The following is a 22,194-nucleotide window of genomic DNA, read 5'->3' as shown; positions in this document are numbered from 1 at the left end:
TGACCATTTAGCTATACCTGTATATTTATGAATATGATTAAAAGGACAGTAGCAATGTTCCCTCTAATCTTTTACATCCATTTGCAGAATAAATTTGTGTGCGCACCAATGCACATGCAAATATGCATCCCAAGTAGAACAAAAAAAATAGCTGTGGGTACTCTGCTGATCTTCTGAGCAACTTCACAGGGCTGTGACCATTAGCCATTTATGTATGCTAGCCTCTTATCTATATATTTATGTGTTTAGGTTCTTATAATGGCACCTATCATTATAAATCCTCACCTCTTTCTTGCTCCCTAGCTCTATGTTGTGCTCTCCTACAACAGTGGTTCTCAATCAGGGGTACACAGAAATCTTCCAGAGGGTACATCAACTTACCTAGATACTTGCCTAGTTTTATAACAGGCTATATAAAAAGCACTAGCAAAGTCAGTGCAAACTAAAATTTCATCGAGACAAAGACTTGTTTATATTGCTCTGTGTACTATACACTGAAATGTTAAGTACAATGCTTATATTCCAATTGATGTATTTTATAATTATTGGTCAAAATGAGAAAGTAAGCAATTTTTCAGTAATAGTGTGCGGTGATACTTTTGTATTTTTATGTCTGAGTTTGTAAGCAAGTAGTTTTTAAGTGAGGTGAAACTTGGGCATACAGAAGACAAAATAGGCTTCTGAAAGAGGTATAGTAGTCTTGAAAAGATGAGCACCACTTATCTACAGCTCTCTTCACTTCTACTTTCATTCCTGTCTCCAATAGAATCTGACTTTTCCCAGCTGTCCTGATCCCACTTTCAGTAGAACTCCTATCTACTGCCTTCAGGGTTTTCCCTCTACATATCTGTGATATCTCTAACCAACCTGCTTTTTCCTCCTTCCTAGCATTCTCCCTCCACTTTGCTCCCACTTCACAAATCCTTTTTTAGTTACCTCCCTCCCCTTTAGATCTTTTTATAGAGTTAAGTAAGGCAAAAGAGGGACCAAGGATTCTTAAAAGTCATATAAGGATAATGCAGAATCTTTAGATTCATGACAGTTTCTTCTGCGTCCCCTAATCGTTTACTAGTAGAAATGGTTCTGTGACTTGCTAGGCATGGTATGAAACTCTTACAGGATCTGCAAAAAGTAATGTTTTCAGAGAATTCATGTTACTGGTAAGTAAACTTTGTTTACCTTCATCAAAATAAAAATTGCATGTCTTAAGAACTAACGGGGAAGGATGCATTTTCAAATAGTGGACAGGGATTTAGCCATCAACATCTGCTGATATTAATGAAATCATGCTGCTAAATCATTGCTGCACTATATAGAAAATGTGTTTTAAAATATTCCCTAAATGCTATATGCAGAGAATGATACATCTTACACTAATGCAGTGTATCTGCATGCTATCTCAGCAGCTGATGACAAACCTCATCATATATGCTTTTTATGCCCTAAATTTCCACTGACTTCAATGGGAGTTTTGAGTGCTTAGGAAGTGCAGGATAGGACATAACATGTACAAATCAAAACAGATGTAGAAAGGAAAAAATAAGTGTTTACATAACCACATATGTACATTTGTGGCTAAATTGTTAAAGAATGTCTTTAGCGCATGTTTAGTTGCTATTTCGCATGCAATTACATGCACAGTCTGAAATACTTGAATAAAAGCAAACCAAATGACTAGTGTAATTGAAAATGGAAAAATAGAGTAATTGATAATGGGACATGTTCGTTTATGTAGTAACACCCTTAAACAAGCTGGCATCACAACATTCAAAAATAATAGATTTTCAAATAATTAATGTAAATGTATTATGTGGACTGTTGCACAATGATTACCTCTTCCTTTCTTATTAACATACTCAACTCTTCCTACATCTGCATGTTCATTTACACTATTTAAACTTCAATTTACTGTGATTCAAGTAATGACATCTGCATGTATACAGAAAATCTGGAACAAAAGAAACCTATGCTTTCTGAAATTAAGTATTAGATTATGAAGAATTAGGCTGAACAAAGCACTCAAAATATACTGTAGGGTTACATCCCATGCCACAGGAAGGATGGATTAGATGATTGCATAGTTCTTTTTCAGCTCTAATTTATATCATCCCTATCTAAGTTCACTGATGCTGACTGAGAACTGATGATTATAGAAGAATTCAGACCTGAAAAAATTTCTCTTAATTCTGATACTAAGTATAGTTTTTAGTTTTATCAAGTATGTATTATTTCTGAAATACTTTTTCTCTGAAAGAGTTCAGAAACTAATTCTTTGCTATGATTTTTCTCTTTTTCTGTCTCTTTCATTACATAAATACAATACTAAAAACATGTCAGAAAGATTACTAAATCTGTTTCTCTGTCCTTTGATTTATACAACATGGAAAATAAAGCTTTAAAATGGGATGCTTCTCAGTAAATCATAATTAAATATGCAAATATCTTGACTAAATTTGGACATGTAATTATATGACTAATCATATTTCAGAAAGCTTGAAAATAGCAATTGCATGCTTAAATGGATGGCCAGGCCCTGAACTTACATGGATGCTCTTGTACTCTCATTTCATACAAAATAGTTGTTTCACTATGAAATACTGCCTTCTGAAAATTAAATCTTTGTGTGACGGCAATTTGTGTGACAGCTTATATGTGTCATTTTTTATATATGCAACAAAAGCACTATTTTTTAAAATATAGCTCAGTCTCTCTCAAACTTTAAACAAACGTTATTTTGTTACTCCAGACTGGCTGTGGATGGACCATTTGGTGCTCCAACTACAGATGTTTTCCACTATCAAGTGAGTGTATGCATTGCAGCAGGAATAGGAGTCACTCCATTTGCCTCGATTCTAAAATCCATATGGTTTAAGTGCTGTAATCCTAATACAGAACTGACACTGGAAAAGGTAGGGGGAACATTTGTTTATAATTCCTTCAAAAAGTTTACTGCCTTCACATCCTCTGGAAGTATTTTAATAAGATAATACTTTTCCAGGTTAGATAACCTGTTCCTTCAAGTTGAGGGTAGAAATTGCTTCAGTTTCTATTGAGATGGAGAAACTCTCTCATTTGTCTTCTGCCCAGTGAACCCAATGATTTTTCAGAATGTTCTAAGAAAAACATACTTTTTAACTGATAGCCCAGTGTTAAAGGCCTTACTGGATATTTTTATTATTTTGGCCCTCAATTACCAGTGCAGTGGTTTCTCTTCTCATTGCTGTGTACAGCTGTGACGGAGGCGTTAAAAGTTATTTGCAGATATATTCCACTTGTTCACATTAGGGCTACGTCTAGACTGGCCCCTATTCCGAAATAGCCATGCTAATTTCCAACTTTGGGATAGGGAAATCCGCGGGGGATGTAAATATCCCCCGCGGGATTTAAATAAACATGTCCGCCGCTTTTTTTCCGGCTTGGGGAAAAGCCGGAAAAAAGCGTCTAGACTGGCGCGATCCTCCGGAATGAAGCCCTTTTCCGGAGGATCTCTTATTCCTACTTTCAGGAATAAGAGATCCTCCGGAAAAGGGCTTTATTCCGGAGGATCGCGCCAGTCTAGACGCTTTTTTTCGGTTTTTCCCCAAGCCGGAAAAAAAGCGGCGGACATGTTTATTTAAATCCCGCGGGGGATATTTAAATCCCCCGCGAATTTCCCTATTCCTGAAAGTAGGAAATTAGCATGGCTATTTTGGATTAGGGGCCAGTTTAGACGTAGCCTAGCAGTCTAGCTGTGACATGCAGACTAGCAGGACTGATGCAATAGGTCAGCAGCCTGGTGAATCCGGACTGTTGGTAACTGTTCTGGACACTTCTTGATATGAGGATTTTTCAAATTATTTCATTATGATCAGATTGCATCACTAGAATGTTGTCAGAAAAGGAGATGACAAAAATGTCATCTCAACTGACAGTGTATAACTCAGAGAGTGTGGGGAAACTGTGGGCTACAACTTGTAACAAAGACTCACTCCCTGGCCACTGAAAGCCACAGGAAGGTTTTGGGTCCCCACACAGCCACCAACAGTGCATCCTAATGATCAAGTGGGGGCTGGCAGGTTGTCTCCCTGTTGAAACTCAAGCCTTTCTTTCAGCACCCTATCTCGAGTTTGCAGTCCTCCCCTTTAACACTGGGATTTGGGAGACTGGGCCTTCCAACTGTCAAAGCAAAGTCTTTTCCAGCTGGCCTCTCACCTAGGAGAAGGTTCTTATTGTTGTGACGGTTTTCCTGGAGTAGCTAGAGAGGCCCCGGCCCACCTGCTCCACCAGCCTTCAATCCAGGGCCCAATGGTGGGCAGCTCCAATCGGTCCCTTAGCGTGCTAAGTAGCTGCCTTCCCAAACCACTTTCTACCCAGGCCTCCTTCAGCTCCCTGGAAGAAATCACTTCTGTCTAGTCTCTGACATGCATACTCAGTCACTAGCCTCTACTTTGTGTGTTCTCACAGGTCTGAGTTTTCAGGTCTCAGGTAATGAGCTCCTGGGCAGTATTTCCCCTTCGGAACAGTCATCTGATCCCTTCCACTGCTCTGCCTTCCGGGAGCTGTCCTTCCCTATTTTAAGTCATGCCTGCAGCTTGCGCAGGCTTTACAGGTATGACTGGGCACAGCAGCCAGAGCCCAAAGCTGTTTCTTAGTCCCTTGCTCTTCCATGTGGAGTTGGTGTACCCTATCACACTTCCATATTGTCATTCATTGTAAATAATTCCCATCAGCAGTGTATAGGGATTTCTGTCTGTCAGTCTGAAACTAAAGATTATTAAGAGTACGGCTTTGGAGGCCCATTGTTCAATTTGTATTGTCATTGTACTTTCTTTCATGATTTTTTTTCGAACTATACTGACAATGGATTGGGATCTCACCATTCAAATAAATAGTTAACCTTTCACCCATGATATTTAATTCACAGAGGAATAAAAAGATGGAAATGTGTTTTTTAAATTGTCTGCTCCAACCTCAACATGCACTCTGTTTTTAAAGTCAACTTTTAATAATTCATAGACATTTGAGCTGCATGCAAAAGCAGCTAAACCTGTAACTAACTTCCTCCTTCCCCTCAAACACCTGTCCCTCTCCCCCTTGAGTTGTTTCTTTCACTTCTTCCCTCTTTCTACCTAGCTTCCTCAGGAACTGAATTGCAATGAAAATTCTCATAAATCATTGTAACGTTTGGGTGGGAGGAAATGAAGTTAATTAAAAATTTTGCAGTAAAACTAAGGAATTAGATAGAGCTTCCATTCCTGGTGACTAAACAGCAAGTGTGTCCCATGCAAAAAGGAGTTAAAACTAACTTTTGGTACGGACCAAAATTGATTCCTTTCAAAAAGTAGCATGTTTGTACATGCAAATCCCTTCTAATCAATCCTGGAGGCTTTTTGTGTTTAACTTGCAGTTTTCAGGAAAACTGTTGTGGTGCTGTAAGCTACACTTAGCAACTACTGGTGACTTTCCCACCTTGCAAAATCAGGCAGATTCTAAATAAAATAGAGGGAACACAACAGAGGTTTTGAACTATCATTTGTTGTAATAATGGTAAAAAATATGGCAACGCCTCATGAGAATAGGGTGAAGAGGAGACAGATGGGGTGAAAGTGGAGAGTGAGACACTTGAAAGAAAGTAGCAGGTATAAACCGTTCCTTCCCCATTCAGAGGGACAAGCTTATGGCCCTTCCATCCATTTTAACTCACTTTCTAATGTAAAAACTTAACAGGGAGTGTTCAGTGTTTCATATTTAGGGTCAAAGCCTGCAATTATATCTCTGGGAAAACCAGTGTAAGTGTCCACCCACAGGGACCTGAATGCAGGTCCAAGGTGATTTATTTGATGACAAATTGCTACTGAATGAGCAGCATGGTTTCTGGGAATGCAGGAGGTGGGAAGGGGTCCAAGTAGGCCAGAGCTGAGCAAAATACGGCCTGGGGGCCAGATCCGGCCCACCAAGCCACCGGATCCGGCCCACGGACCATCCTGCCAGAGTCCTTAGGTATGCAGCTGCACAGGTTAAAGCTTAGTCTGTGTGTCTCTCTGATCTTTGGGGAGGAGGAAGTTTAATGAGATCTCCCCGCCCCCCAGCCCAATCCTTGGCTCCTATTGGCCAGAAACAACCACCCAATAGAAATTGACCCCAGCCAATCTCTCAGGTCCTGGTAACAACAAGCCAACAGGAGCTGAGGGATTGGCCTGGGGGATGGGAGCAGCGCAAGACTCTTCCTCCTCCCGGAGCTTAGAGCCATGTGGAGGTAGCAGCTTTCAGTTTTAAGTGATCTGGGGCTGCAGCAGACTTAGGTAAGCGCCTCCCAGCCAGAGTCTGCCTCTCCCACATCATCATCCAAACCCTCTGCACCTCCCTCCCTCTGGTCACAACTACCTCCCAGACTCTGTACCCCCTCTTGCATCCCTCCCCCAGGCCAGAATTCTCTCCTGCATCCAAACACCGTCCCAGACCCTGCACCCCAGTCCTCTGACCCCAGGTCACATCCAAATCCTCTGCAGTTTGCTACCCCTTTTCCCCTTCTCCCAAGTCACAATTCCCTCCCAGATTTTGCAAACCCTCCTACTATCCTTCCCCCAGGCAAGAATCCTCTCCTGCACATAAACCCCCTCCCTGACCCTACACCCCAATCTCCTGACCCAGGACACAACCCCCTCCTTTGCCCAAACTTCCTCGCAGACCTCACACCATTTCCTGCACCCCAGCCCCTTATCCCACATGCATCCTTCTGCACCCAACCTCCACTCTAGACCCCACAACTCCTCCACAGCAAAGTGTGGCCCTTGACCTCTTTCCAAAATCTTGGAGTGGCCTCCCACCAAAAATTATTGTCCACCCCTGAAGAAGACTGTCAATACACCATGCTTTAATAGCAGTAAGTCACTTTTTAGGTATTTACTAGACAATGTGATAGCCTTTTGGGATGTATTAAGGCATAAGATTAAAGGAACCTAACTCTACCCCATTGACCCATTAATATACACTCTCAATGGCTTTTTTGCATTAAGTCTCACAGGACTTCTGTGAGAAACAGGAGTACAGGTTGGATCTCCCTGGTCCGGCACCCTTCGGACCTGACCACTCCCGGATGAGGGATTTTGCAGAACCAGGGGAAGTCATTTCTAGCCCTTTTGTTACTGGCCCCACCAGCTGTGGCTGGCCACTGGCCTCTCAGCTGGCTCCCCGCTCTGCTGCCAGCCCTACTGCCATGCCGTTTCTCCCTCCTCTTTCCCTGCTAAACAGGGCAGTCCAGCTCCCCATGTGTTAGGCTCCTGGTCCCGCTGGGCAGCTCCACTGCTGTGCACCGGGCTACAGCCCCGCTGGGCAGCCCAACTGACATTCACTGAGCTCCCAGCCCTGCCAGGCAGCAATGCTGCTGTGAGCCAGGCTATGGCCCCGCTAGGCATCCTACTGGGGCTCAGTGGACTCCTGGTTCCGCCTGGAAGCCCAGCTGGATTGCCCAGCTGCCAGCCCTCCACCGGGACTCTCAAGTTCGGGAACATCCATGGTTCTTCTGGACTACAGATGTTCCCAGACCAGAGAGTTCTGGTTTGCAGAGGTTCAACCTATACTATTATTTCTACTTTACACGTAACTTTTCTGTGTCATGGTTTCCTCGTTAGTACAATGGGAATAATTATACATATTTCTCAGAGGTGTTGTGAGCCTAAATTCAATAATTTTGGAAAAACATATTGAGATCTGGCTGGAAGGGGCAATGGAAGTTCAAACTATTATTAGAATTTTTTATCAGTCATGTTAGTGAGAGTGACAATCTCAGAATAACTCTTTTTTCCCCTTGGCTAAAAAGCTTCCATTTGTGACATAATTACACATAATTTGAGGTAGATAGCATTCTCCTTATATAGTGATAAGTACCATAGAAATATCTACTAAGGAAATAAATAAGAGGATTTTTCTTTTTTTGAACAACTTTGTTTTGATTTGAGTACAGCTTTCATTTATATTACTGAACTAAAGTTTCTTAGTGTTGCCCACATATAGTTGATACAAATATTCATAGTTTGCATAATGTAGACAGCTGTATAATTTGAAAAACACAGCAAATCAGAAGCTGTAGAGTATAATTTTCCTATTCCTTTTTTGAGGATTTGCATGGGGCATTCCAGTACTCATGGCTGAAGTTTTACCACTCAGTTTAGTTATGCAAAGGCTGGTTTCTTCTTTATAGCACTAGCCTTAATTTCAGAAATTTGTGGTTGTAATTTATGAAACTCCATTGGTTAACCCAGATTCTAACTGTGACAAACAGCTGTATCCTCCTGTTCCCTGTTTAAGATTCACCTAATCAGGCCACAAGCTTTCCAGCAAAATACAATTATTTGGAAATATTGAAAGACTGCAGAGCTTATGTTATCAAATGTAACCTTGTGTCAAAGTTGCTTTTTGGAAACATCTTTTATGACTATAAGAGCAAATGCTAAAATTCTTGACAGTCTTCTTAGTGCCCCTATGCAGGACCCTCACCTTTTGAATGTGGAGAACAGAGATAACTACAGGTTGAACCTCCTAAATCCAGCACTCTCTGCTTCGACAACATCCGAGGTCTAGTAGGATCAGGTCCCAAGGGTGCTGGATCAGGGAGGTCCAATCTGTACAGTACCAGACTACTCCCTGTAACCCAAAGGGGTGACATTACTTAGGTGGTGGGCTCCTTCCCAGCCACGCAGAAGCAGATGTGGGATAGCCCACATCCTAAACATTTGAGAACAGCATTAAGAGCAAATGAACATTTTTCCTTTGCTCCCCCTGAGTCATTCTTACCATGTCACCTGAGTACAAGCTTAATTTGTTGTTCCACTCCCTTCGCCTGTACTCTCAGATGTGGGAGGAGAGGGAATGTTCATCAAGGAGTAGTTATTAATGACTTGCACTGTGCCGAAAGCTGCTTTATGGAGTATATGCATGCACCTTATATGAGAGACAGAGCAGAACTCTCTGCTCTTGCTTACTATGCCAAGTGTAAGGCACAGGAAAATGAATGATAAATATGTGAGGCTGAAGAGGGTGTGGAGTATAGGTGCATTATTAAAATAAGAGACTACTCAAAATCCTACCTTACAGATCTGATTAATAGTAATACTGCATCTAACTCAATCTGCAGAAAGAGCACTTTGAAAATTTAAGGCCGTTTACTTGTGCAAGCCATCAAGTTGATGAATGTGAGGTAGGTGGGGATTAGTGAAACATAAATCTAATGAGAGGCTGAGGTTTTTTTTTATTCGAGGAGCCTAAATAATAGCATAGGCAGTTAATACTGTGATCCCTACAATAAAAATACAAAATGCAGAATATCACTTATAGAAATATACCATTCCTGGATAATTTCATTCTGCAGTATTAATGAGGGTGAATTTTACTCTATTTTCATTGTATTTGAGTCATATATAAAATATGTTGTGAAGTGCCCAGAGGAATTCAGTGGATACAACGAATGGCTCTTTATAAATAATATTTACCATTATTACTTTTATTTTACTAGGCCACTGTGTGCCTCATAGCCTCATTTTTCCATGGGCCAACTTTCCTCACCAGCTTCTCTCTCCTTCTTTCTCAGGACTCCATTTGTGGAAACATATTCATTGTGAAGAGAAATTGTGTTAATTAATTACAAACATTTCTCATTTATAACAAATTACAATTTTAATAAATGTATTCGCACAGCTTCAGTGGACCTACAGCAGGAATTAATTTGGCTCAGTATATTGGGTTTGGGAAATTAGGTCCTCTCCCCTTTTTTCCCCTCTCATCTGCACTAGCCATACTTTTTAGTAAGGTGAGTTGTTGAAAAGGAGTGAGTCATTAGATGATAAACTAGAAAGTGTGGGGACAGTTTCTCAGGTGAAGTCACAATAGCTATGATAAAATACATAGTGATGTTTTTCAGTGGTCTGATTTTCAGAGGCACTGGGTGCTTTTAGCAACTGCTGACTTCAAAATTCTCAAACAAAAACTTTGTAAAGAGAGGCATAAGCATGTAAATATTGTACATAGTGATTAACTTAATAGTAAACTGTTGTTAATTACCAAAAGGAAATGTTATACTGCCAGGAGGCCTGATTTACATCATATTTACACACCAGTGTAAGTCATAGCAACTCCATGGAAAGCAATGGGATTATATTCATGTAAAAACAGCTGTAATAATAAAAAAATTAGGTCTCAGATATTTAGAGTTAAGGTTTTGCAAATAACCATAATCCAGACCCTATATCTTAGATTGTATACTCTTTGAGAGAGATAACTGGCTTTCTGATGGATTAGTAAAGTGTCTAGTATACTTAGAGAGATTACACAAATAATTACATTCAAAGAACATTTTGAAGATTGCAAGGCTGCCAATACCTAGCACCTCATCCAATCTCAAGCTCCTCCAACCTTCAATGGCTCTGAATCCCACTTCCTCTTATCTTTTCATCCAATGTCCCTATTATTCCACCACCAGGCAGTAGGTTTGCAATCCCCTTCCTCTGCCATGCATTTCTCTCATTTGTTCCCAATCTCAATCACCTTCCCTAGACAACCTCAGCCTCTCCTTCCCTGCCTCCCAGTCTTGCTCTCTTTGCCTAGCTAGTTCTAGTCTCACTACCTTTTTGTCCCAGACACCTATATACCCTGCGCCTGGTCCAGTTTTTGTTTCTTTTGCATTTGAATCAGACAGCTTCTGTGCTGTCTAGGTTTTATTAAGAGGGCAAGTGAGAGCAAAGCACCTTTCTCTCAGCTCCAGTGCGTGGCCTTAGCCTAGTCTGCAGCAGATGGGCACGGCAATTACAGGGGAAAGTCCAGTTTCGCTCCTGTACCTCTTGCCTGGAGCATACTCAGTTATTCTGTGAGAATGATGCATGCATAGTCTAGTCATATGTAGAAACTGTGAGGGGATAGCACATACTAAGTTTCTCTGTGAAAGCAGTGCATGTGTACTCCTGACACACAGAATTGCTGTGAGGGTCTAGAGCATGCTCAATTGCTTTGTGGGGATGGCACATGCACAGCCTGGTTGCATGTAGCTGCTGTATGGGACACAAACAATCATTCTGTAGAGAAGGCACATGACATACTCAATCTGTTCATCTGTGGGAGTTATCAGAGGCTGGCATCTTTTGGATTTCAGCTGTTAAAATTATAGTGATGCTCTTCTCAGTGTTTTCAAAATCTCAGTGATTTTTTTCATAGGCTTATAACTTGGACAAATTTAGGCAGATTGTCACAGGATGACAAAATGTACCTTCCTGACACAAAAGCCACTCACTTGCCAAATTTCAAATCTCTGTTCTGTAACTTGAGGGCACTGTAGCATTACAAAGAATAGTTCTCACAAAATTTTTAACAAGGCAAAACGTATTTTTCCTCTAGTCTCAGATTAGGATTTTTAAAAAAATCATTCTAAGGCAAACACACAGCAATGAAAATTTCAGTCCAAATGGTAAAGTTTTGCAACATTATAAGTAACTGAAAACAAAATATTATAATGGGACTTTCTGACAACCTTAATCGTAAGTGGCACTATCACCTCCACTTATAACAAATGGAGACCCATAATGAATTTAATTAAGAGTTCTGTCTAGGAGTATAGATGTTTAATGCTGAACTCAACACAGTATAGGCAACCTTAAGACCAAAAGGAGATAGTGGACTAGTTCACAAGCTTTTCACGGTGATGGACATGGTGTAAGAATCTCAACAAAATACTGTAGAATACCTTTCTTAGCAGATGAATGAAATTGAGTGTTGTGATATTCTCTTACTCCCAATTTGATCATATCATGAAGTCACTTCAGAGGCTATGTCTATATTACAATGAACTATCAGAAAAAGGTACGCAAATTGCGCTCTGCAATTTGCATACCTTTTTCCAATAGTTTTTTCAGAAGAGGCTTTTCCGAAATTTGGCCAGTCTACACTGGTCCAAATTTCGGAAAAGCCTCCTCTTTCAGAAGAGCCCTTCTTCCTCATGTGAGGAGGAGGACAGGGCTTCCAAAAGAGCGTGTCTGCTCTTCCGCAAAAAAAAAGCAGAAGAGCAGACATGTTCCCTGGATGCGGCAGAGTTTGTATCCCAGAAAAACTCCGTCGTGTAGACATAGCCAGAGTTTCATAGGAATTTCAGTCTCTATTTTAAAAAAATGCAGAGTTAAGTTTTGTAAACCAGTGTTGAGATGCATTGACAGACTTAAATGGCTGCATATTGCCTGTTTGGATTAATACTTTAATAATTAAATTCACTCAGATTTTTGAAGAAGAAGATAAATGTGTTTTTAAACCATAAAGAAACTCTACAATGTCAAAAATAGATGGGATCATGTTTAAATTTCCATTGGAGTACAGTAGCATGCTATAAGTTTAACCACTTATCTCAACATAAATAATTTAAGAGCTTTATACAAAGCTTGTTGAAAGCTTGTGCCTCGTTGAATCTCCTTTCTTTTACCTGACAGGTTTATTTCTATTGGACTTGCCGAGATCCATCTGCCTTTGAGTGGTTTGCTGATCTCCTAGTCTTGCTGGAAACACAAATGGCTGAGAAAGGGAAACCCCATTTTCTAAGTTATCATATATTTCTTACTAGCTGGGATGAAAGTCAGGTATTAATGAAATGTATTTGAGTTAACATACCTTACTTTTCCAGTATGGCAGCATGTCACCAGCATATTATCTATTTAATACTCGAAACGTTTAAAAGCTTCTAAGTAAATTAGAAATCTAAGACCTGTTTGCAAAAGTGATTTAGGCCTAGATCCTCAAAGGCACGTAAATACCTTTCAGGAGTGGGGCCTTAGGAATTTAAGTCTCACTGAAAGTCACTATAACTTAGATGCTTATGTGCCTAAATCATCTTTAAAAATGGAATTTAGGTTTCTAAGACACTTCGGCATTTTTGAAAATGCTACCCTTCCCCTGCCATCTTTTTAGGTTCCAAAGTGCTACCCTCTCATGATAATTATGTCCTTCTCCCACCTGAATAATGTATATGTCCACTTTTTATTCAGAGAGAGAATTATCACTTTACAGCTTACTCAGTATATACAGTGTTGATTCCAAAATGACTGATTGTTTTGCTGTAAATGTTGCTTTAGGCTACTTATATAGCTCTACATGATGACGAAAAGATGGATGTAATTACTGGTCTGAGACAAAAGACTTTCTATGGAAGGCCGAACTGGGACTCTGAGTTCAGGCAAATAGCAGAAAATCATCCTAGGTAAGGCAGGTTAACTTCTAGCCTTATTATGTAACTCTTTCTCAACATAAACAGCAGGAGGGCAAATCTTTTGAAATGACCCTTTTAAAATAATTTAGTTTTTTGCCTGTGGAAAGAAGATTTATATTTAATGAAGCTTTTAATGAAGAAATCTCAGAAAGAGAATGCCAATAAAATCTAATTTTTGGATAAGAAAATCTAATATTTATAAGTATTTCAATATCCTGGCCTTTGCCAGATATAATTGAAACACACAATCCAATTACTGTTCTGCACAAAGGACAAAGTAACATTAATTTCCCTTGAAGATGGTTATTAAAGAGATAAACTGTGATTTTTTTTTCTTATGATGTCAAGGATATGTTTGTTCTCCCAACATATTTGGCTACTTTTGCAAGGCTGTGCTGTTCTGTTATTAGTTCATCTCTGCTGGCAAAGACAGTTCATTTGAACTTGGTGAATTTTCTAGTGGTATAATAAAAGGTTCTTTGTTCCTGGAAGCCTTTGAAGAAAGAATCTGAAATATTTTTGTGTTCAATGTTAGAAAATTCTGGACTCTTTCTTTGTGATTCTTTTCCATTTCCGAATATTCATCTGTTAATGCAGGCCAAAGGCCTGTGGAGGAGAAAGGGTTGAGAAAGGAAAAGGAAAAAAATCTTTGTGAATGAAAAACTAAAATCCTAGAAGTGGAAGAGAAGCTACAAAAACATCATAAAAATGCAAAAATAATAGTAATAGAGAAACCAGTTGATAGAAGTAAAAATGAAAACAAATCAAGAAATAAGGAAAAATAGGCAAATGGCTGACTGTAAAAAATATAATTTTTCTTTTGTATTGTTTTTGAAATATTGCTACTATCTAATCATATCTTTAGCATTTAGCCTTATAGTCAAATTTAACTTGCAGTCTAAGCTTTATTATTTGTTAATTTTCAAAACGTAGTTGTAAAGTGAAAAAACTTCAAAAAAGGGCATTTTCTGTGCCGCTTTTCATGCAGAATGTAGACGATAATGAAGAGAAGTCCTGAATGCAATGATACTTTCTTAAAAATCCAGCACTGAAGTTTTGAGAACCTGAATTTGGGTCATAATAGGCCTATCAGTCTGATACTGATCCAAAGCAAGATAATGGAGTGGCAGATACAGGACACAATTAAAGAATTAAAGGAGGGATTTATAATTAATGCCAGTTAACGTGGGTTTTTGAAAAACAGATTTGGTCAAAGTACTCTGATTTTTTTTTTTTGAGATTACAAGTGTGGTTGATAAAATTAATATTATTAATATAATAGACTCTATAAGACATTTGACTTGGTATTGTACAACATTTGGATTAAAAAAACTAGAATTATATCAAATTAACTGTACACATTAAATGGATTGAAAGCTGCCTAACTGATAGGTCTCAAAATGTAATTGTAAATGGGGAAACATCATCAACCAGGTGTTTCTAACGGGGCCCCACAGGGATCAGTTTTTGTCCCTATGCTATTTATCAATGAAAGATCATCACTGATAAATATGCAGAGAAAAAAATCGAGGGAACGGTAAGTAATGATAACAGGTCATGGGAGCACAGCGATGTGGCTCGCTTGGTAAACTGGGAGCAAACAAATAATATGAGTAACTATAAATATATAAAAGCTTCAGAGGGATAGCCGAGTTAGTCTGTAAGTCTACACTCGTAGCCTATTTCGGAATAGGGCTGCAAATGTAGGCATTCGGAATTGCAAATCAAGCCTGGGATTTAAATATCCCACACTTGATTTGCATCTTCCCGGCCAGGTGCCATTTTTTAAATTTACAAGCCTGGAATAACTGCCCGCGGCGTATACACGCGGCAGTGAAACGGGCGTTCGAAATAAAGCCCTATTTCGAACTACCTGTTATTCCTCCTGCAAGACCAGTGCCACGCACACCGAGTCCAAAGTTGGTGCCATCACCATCAGCACTGATGCCACCTCTATTGGCACCGCACTCCCCGGCACTGCACGAACCGGCTCCTAGCTGTCATTGCCCTGCTGCGCACATGCAAGAATATAATCCACCAGTGCCACATAAGGAACTGAGCTCTAGTCCCTGTATGCCTATTCTTTCAGGTGCCACTCCTGATCCCCCTTTCTCAGTTCGGGGCTCTCCTCCCACACTACAGTTGCCAGTACTGTCCCACTATAGTGACTACAAAGGTGATAATCGGAGCATATTTTCATCCCAGCACTCTTATCCAACCAGAGTGCATTCACTCTATGATAGTCTCCAGCCATGCTATTCTCTCCATCCTCCGTGGTATTCTCACTGGTCCTGTCACCCACATCATCTACCTCACTGGTCTCCATACCAGCCAACAGGTGTTCATCCTCATACTTCTCCCTCCCAAACTACAGACATGGACACAGAGGAGGGACAGATCATCGACGACCCTGACATCCCCAACCTGATGTGTCGCCAGCTAATAAATCCTCCTCATCACCAGATGAGGCAGTTATCCCCGATGATCTGTCACCAATGGATGACCTGAAGCAATTCCAGGACTTGTTCAAAAGGGTTGCTGCCATCCAGGAGGACGTTTTATCACAGGTGATGGATAAACAACATAAACTTTTGAAAAACCTTCATCCTTCCACTAAGTCAAGAATCGCACTACCCCTAGATGAGGCAATTCTAGAATCAGCAGATGAGGTCTGGTAAACACCAGCCACAGCTCCACCAACCAACAAGAGAGCAGACAAGAAATATTTCATCCGCTCTACAAGCAGCAGTGGTCTCAGAAGAGCTCCAGACCAAAGTGGAGGATCTGCCATTTGACAAAGTTAAGCCCTTTGAGGAGAAAACGGATGAAGTCCTTCTCTCCAGCAAGAACAGTTTATGCGTTTTAGGGATGTATACACCCCCATATTGAAAGAGACAGTATGCTCCCTACCAGAGACATAGAGACTTCACATTTGGCAGGCAACAACATTAAAGGCCATTCGACAACAATTGCTCCAGGCCAAGAAACCAGCACAGACGCACCAATGACACTCACTCATCCAGCCATCAAGCCTCTAAGCAGAAGGTTTGAGGCTTTAGTCGAGGGCCTGCATGACCTCTCCACTTCACCAGTGACTTTCCAACATGCCATATTCTGTCACCATTTGCGCACTTTTTACAACCAGTGGGCAGCAATTACTGCGGACCACTGGGTCCTAGAGATAGTGAAGTGCAGATACTCCATTACTCCAACCTCCCCATCCTCCCTGTCCCTCTTCAGGGATCCTCTCACGAAATGCTGCTCCGTCAAGAGACATACCAGCTCCTATATATAGGAGCTATAGAGAGGGTACCTGAGCAATATCAAAGTAGGGGATTTTACTCAAATTACTTTCTCATGGAGAAAAGAACAGGTGGCTGGAGACCCATCTTCGACCTCTGCCATCTAAACAAATACCTCCATAAACAGCTTTTCAAGATCGTCATACTCATGGCAATTATCCCTGCACTGTTCAAGGGAGACTGGTTTGCAGCCCTCAGCCTCTAAGATGCGTATTTTTATATACATCTGACGTACAGACACTTCCTCCAATTTACAGTGGCTTCAGATCATTTCCAGTACAGAGTTCTGCCTTTTGGGCTTTCGTCTGCCTCCAGTGTCTCCTCCAAGACCCTGGCTGTAGCAGCAGCATACCTTTGTTGCCAAGGCATCATGATATACCTAGATGATTGCCTCATTCGAGGCTGTTCAGAGCAGGCCACAAGAGACATGCTTTTCTTCACCAATGGGTTCTTTGAATCTTTTGGCCTCGTTATCAACAAACAGAAGTCTACCCTCTGCCCAACACAATCCCTAAAATTCATAGGAGCATGTCTCGAGTCTACCACGACACACGTGCACCTGCCAAATCAATGTTTCGATGCAATAAAAAGCCTGGTTTCAACCATGACATTGAGCCTCACAATCCCAGTACTTATCTGACTTTGACTTATGGGACACATTGCCACCAGAACATATGTCATCCACCACATGCATCTACACTTCCAATGCCTTCAAAACTGGCTTGCCTCCCTCTATGCCCTATCCAAACACTGGGTGCACAGACATGTCCCAGTTCTCATAAGTATCCTTTCAGCGTCATGATGGTGGACTGATCCAGGGAACCTCCTTGCTAGTTTATCAGGCACAACCATCCAGCCACATTACCACAGATGCATTCCTCCTTGGCTGGAGCACCCATTTTCAGCATCCCTTCATTCAGGGCAAATGATCTGCTCACAAATCCAGGCTCCGGTCAATCTCCTGGTGCTCTGAGCTGTGCACAACACCTGCAGTCACTTCTGCCATCACATTCAGGGTTTACCGTCTGCATCCTTACAGACAATGTCACTATGATGTTTTACATGAATCGACATGGAGGTACATGTTCCCGCCCTCTGTGTGGAGGAGGTATGCCTGTGGAACTGGTATATCCACAACAATATCACCATCATGGCATCTTCCTGGAGTCAAGAATGTTATTGTGGATACACTCAGCTGCAAGTTTGCAATAGAGTACGAGTGGGAAATCCATACCAGGGTCTTGCACGGTGTCTTCTACTCATGGGGTTGGACATTGATAGACCTTTTTGTGCCATGCCACAATACCAAGTGCCCTCTATTGCTCCAGGGTGGGCATAGGATCCAGATCGTTAGCAGATGCTTTTCTTATCCCATGGAATATTCACCTTTTCTATGCCTTTCCTCCCATTCTACTCATCCTCAGAGTTCTCCACGAGATAGAGTCAGACAAGGCCCTAGTCATTCTCACAGCCTGGGTGTGGGCCAGGCAGATCTGGTTTCCCTATCTCTATCAGATGTCTTTCCGACCCCCCTATCAGCTTCTGACCCACCCAGACCTCCTTTCGCAGAACAGAGGCACCCTTCACCAGCCACAGCCACAGCCACTATATCTGATGGCGTGGCTCCTCTCTGGTTCTCAGAGGCAGAACAGAAGTGTTCACAAGTAAGAAACATCCTACTCCACAGGAGACATCAGACCACTCGCAAAACTTACTTCCATAAGTGGAGGTGGTTTACGGCCTGATGTAAGAGAAACGATATCCACCTCTCATATACACCTCTCCACATGATCCTCAACTACATTATCTTTCTGCAATAACAAGGTTTATCAGTTTCATCACTCAGGGTGCATCTAGCTGCGTTTGCAGCATTTCACCCTACAATTGACAGTTTCTCTATATCTGCTCATCCGATTTTTAAGAGATTCCTCAAAGGGCTACATAATCTTAATCCACTATGTAGACCTATTTCTCCCATGTGGGATCTAGAATTAGTTCTCTATGCATTTTACAGACTACCATTTGAGCCAATGGCCAAATGCTCACTCTACCTGCTAACAATAGAGATGGTGTTTCTAACAGCCATCAAATCAACAAGGCAAATTAGTGAGATTGCTGCTCTCACAGCATTCTCTCCCTACACTGGATTCCACAAATACAAGGTGGTTCTACTCCCCCACTCTTCATTCCTACATAAAGTTTGTTCCAATTTCCACATCAATGAGCCTATTGTCCTTTCAGCCTTCAGCCCAAAACCTCACACTTCTCTAGAAGAGACTATTCTACACACTCTGAATATCTGAAGGGCATTATCATTCTATATCGACTGTACTCGACCCTTCCATAAATCACAGAGCCTGTTCATTTCATTGGTTGAGCATTCCAGGGGAATGCCTCTCACATCAGAGCGGGTCTCAAAACTGGTGACATCCTGTATCATCCAGTGTTACTCCCTCCAAGGTACACCTCTTCCTATGCTCCCTAAGGTGCACTCCACTCAAGCAATGGCAACATCAGCAGCCTTCCTGAAGGGAGTTCTGCTCAAGGATATTTGCCATGCCGCTACCTGCTCCTCTAACCACACTTTCAGGAGGCACTATGCAATTTCCACACAAATGGAAATGAACTCTGTGGCAGCCAGTGGAGTCCTTTCATCTGAATAAAAAAACCTTACTGAAGCCCATCTTCCATCTTTAGGGTACAGCTAGGTAATCGCCAACTGTTGAGCACCTACAGGGACATCACTTGAAAAAGAAAAGGAAGTTACTCACCTTGTGCAATAACAACAGTTCTTTGAAATGAGTGCTCCACTACCCACCCTCCTCCCCTCTTTTTCAGTTTGACATTCATGTAAGAGGGCATTCACAAAGAAACTGAGGGGTGTCTGGCCAGGTGCGCAAACTCCAAGGGCGTGAACTCTTGCACATACATGGCCCAACTAGATACTGCTAGAAAAAATCCCTGATCTGTGGCATGGGATGAGCCCGACGCCAACAGTGAAGGACTCACAGGTACACAAATGTCAAAGAACTGTCTTTACTGCACAAGGTAACTTCCTTTTTTTGTGGTAAAATTCACTTGAACCGCATTCACACATTCCTTTGAGAAAGTTTATTGGGAGTAATCATCAGTTGCACCTCATTGCTGCAAATTTAGCTTTCTGTTCTAATGGTGGCAAGGAGTCCTGTGGCACCTTATAGACTAACCGAAGTGTTGGAGCATAAGCTTTCATGGGCAAAGACCCACTTCGTCAGATGCATGGGGTCTTTGCCCACGAAAGCTTATGCTCCAACACTTCAGTTAGTCTGAATCTGCAAAAGCGGCAAGGAGTCCTGTGGCACCTTATAAACTAACACAGCTACCCCTCTGATACTTGTTCTAATGGTGTAAATTCCAAAAATTCACTGCAGTAGATGCACCGCTAATCATAGAATACTAGAACTTGAAGGGACCTTGAGAGGTCATCAAGTCCAGTCCCCTGGCCTCATGGCAGGACCAAGCACCACCTATATCTTCCCTGATAGATGTCTATCCAACCTGCTCTTAAATGTCTACAGTGATGGCGATTCTTCAATCTCCTTAGGTAATTTATTCCAGTGTTTAACTACCCTGATGGTTAGGAATTTTTTATTAATGTCCAACCTAAACCTCCTTTGCTGCAGTTTAAGCCCATTGATTCTTGTCCTATCATCAGAGGCCAAGGAGAACAACTTTTCTCCCTTGTCCTTATAACTCTCTTTTAGATACTTGAAAACTGCCGTTATGTTCCCTCTCAGTCTTCTCTTTTCTAAACTAAACAAGCCCTATTCTTTCAATCTTCTCTTATATGTCATGTTTTCTAGACTTTAATCATTTTTGTTGTTCTTCTCAAAACCTTCTCCAGTTTCTTCACGTCTTTCTTGAAACATGGTGCCAGAACTGGACACCCCCAACTGAGGCCTAATCAGTGCAGAGTAGAGTGGAAGAATGACTATTTGTGTTTTGCTCACAACATTCCTGTTAATGCATCCCAGAATCATGTTTGCTTTTTTGTTTGTTTTTTAATTATTTTATTTTATTTGCAACAGTGTCACTCTGTTGCCTCATATTTAGCCTATGGTCCACTATTATCCCTAGATCCCTTTCTGCAGTACTCCTTCCTAGACGGTCACTTCCCATTCTGAATGTGTAAATTAATTGTTCCTTCCCAAGTGGAGTACTTTGCATTTGTTCTTATTAAACTTCATCCTATTTACCTCAGACCATTTCTCCAGATTGTCCAGATCATTTTGAATTATGACACTATCCTCCAAAGCACTTGCAGCTTGGTATCATCTGCAAACTTAATAAGCATACTGTCTATGCCAATATCTAAATCATTGATGAAGATATTGAACAGAACTGACCCCTGCAGAATCCCACTTGTTATGCCCTTCCCACATGACTGAGAATCATTCTACTGTGCAGAAATTAGCCATTTTTCTGTTGTCTGCCTAGATATTTGCCAACTTGGGCATGGAATTATTCTTCTGTGAGGACTACTTACATGTCAAGTTGCAAATTTCAGACACTTTTAAATTGTCTCTGGGCACAGATGTGTAATTTTTCCCATCTTCATAAAACTTAAAAATAACTGCAGGGATTTTGTGCACTTATACAAAATTATCTCCACTTAGAGACGAAGAATGAAAAATTTCAGTCCACGGAGTAGATGATTTTTTTTGTGTAAAACTATGGCATTGTGAAAATAGAGAGTTATCATTAAAAAAATTTTAATGAACATGGGAAAACTTTTAAAATCTATTTGTGAAGAGGCCACTTTAGAAGATTTGGAAATCCTGTGGGTTTTTTTCCCAAAGATGTGGTTTATTCATTTTGTTCTGTTATCTTTTTGCTACTGCTACAGCAACAGCATTGGTGTATTCTTCTGTGGACCCAAAGTTCTCTCCAAGATCCTTCAAAAGAAGTGCAACTTGTATTCATCAGCTGATCCAAGGAGTGTTCAGTTTCACTATAACAAAGAAAGTTTCTAAACAATATTTTTGAAATGTTAAAATCAATGTCATTATGCTGTATATTTTTAGGTATCTGAATATAGTTGAGGATCTGGGCTCAAGTATCTTTATAAACAAGGGTTTTAAAAAAAAATTTAAAAGTACAAACATGAATCACACTACCCCCCAGAATTCACAGAGGTTAGTAGAAGATGCAGCTCTGCAGTATATTAAAAAAAAACAAAAATCTATTAAATTTGTACAGAGATATAGAACACAGTTCATAAGGATCACATAATGTAATTATTCATCCATGCAATCAAACCATGAAGCAGAAAACATTCCAAGTGTGTCAGGAGTTGAATAAGACATGACAAAATTATATAGGTACAAAATACATGGAAGAATATTCACTAGAGAAGACAAAACTGTACAGACAGACAAACAAACACATAAGGATAAAAATTACATCTCAGGACTAAAGGAATATTTTATAAATTTCCTGTTTGGGGATGGCGTTTGTATGAACTTAGCTGGCGCTACAAGATATAGTTGTATTGTTATTGAGTTGAAGACGATGCATCTTTATTTGAAAATTGTGCTAGTTTTCTGAAATGTCTGCCTATGTGAAATGATTAATGTGATGCATACAGTGTAGCAGTAAAGTGAGTGAAGAATTAGAGTCTCTGGCAGTTCACCTAGAGGC

At 40.8% G+C, this 22,194-nt stretch overlaps 1 protein-coding gene across 2 annotated transcripts in view; it reads left to right on the top strand.

Annotated features, from left to right (window-relative positions):
- NOX3 (NADPH oxidase 3) overlaps nucleotides 1-22,104 on the top strand; it is a 412,418-nt gene extending 390,314 nt beyond the window's left edge. For both annotated transcript variants that reach the window (XM_075924491.1, XM_006114980.4), the window contains 4 exons: nucleotides 2,747-2,909; nucleotides 12,441-12,587; nucleotides 13,080-13,204; nucleotides 21,401-22,104. In XM_075924491.1, the coding sequence (XP_075780606.1) occupies nucleotides 2,747-2,909; nucleotides 12,441-12,587; nucleotides 13,080-13,204; nucleotides 21,401-21,527 (562 nt within the window). In that variant the 3' untranslated portion in view covers nucleotides 21,528-22,104. The remainder of the gene's footprint in view (nucleotides 1-2,746; nucleotides 2,910-12,440; nucleotides 12,588-13,079; nucleotides 13,205-21,400) is intronic.
- Nucleotides 22,105-22,194: the final 90 nt, after the last annotated feature.

This window comes from Pelodiscus sinensis, chromosome 3 (genome assembly GCF_049634645.1).
Source record: "Pelodiscus sinensis isolate JC-2024 chromosome 3, ASM4963464v1, whole genome shotgun sequence".
Taxonomy (NCBI): Eukaryota; Metazoa; Chordata; order Testudines; family Trionychidae; genus Pelodiscus; species Pelodiscus sinensis.
This window is presented reverse-complemented; position numbering and strand designations above follow the sequence as displayed.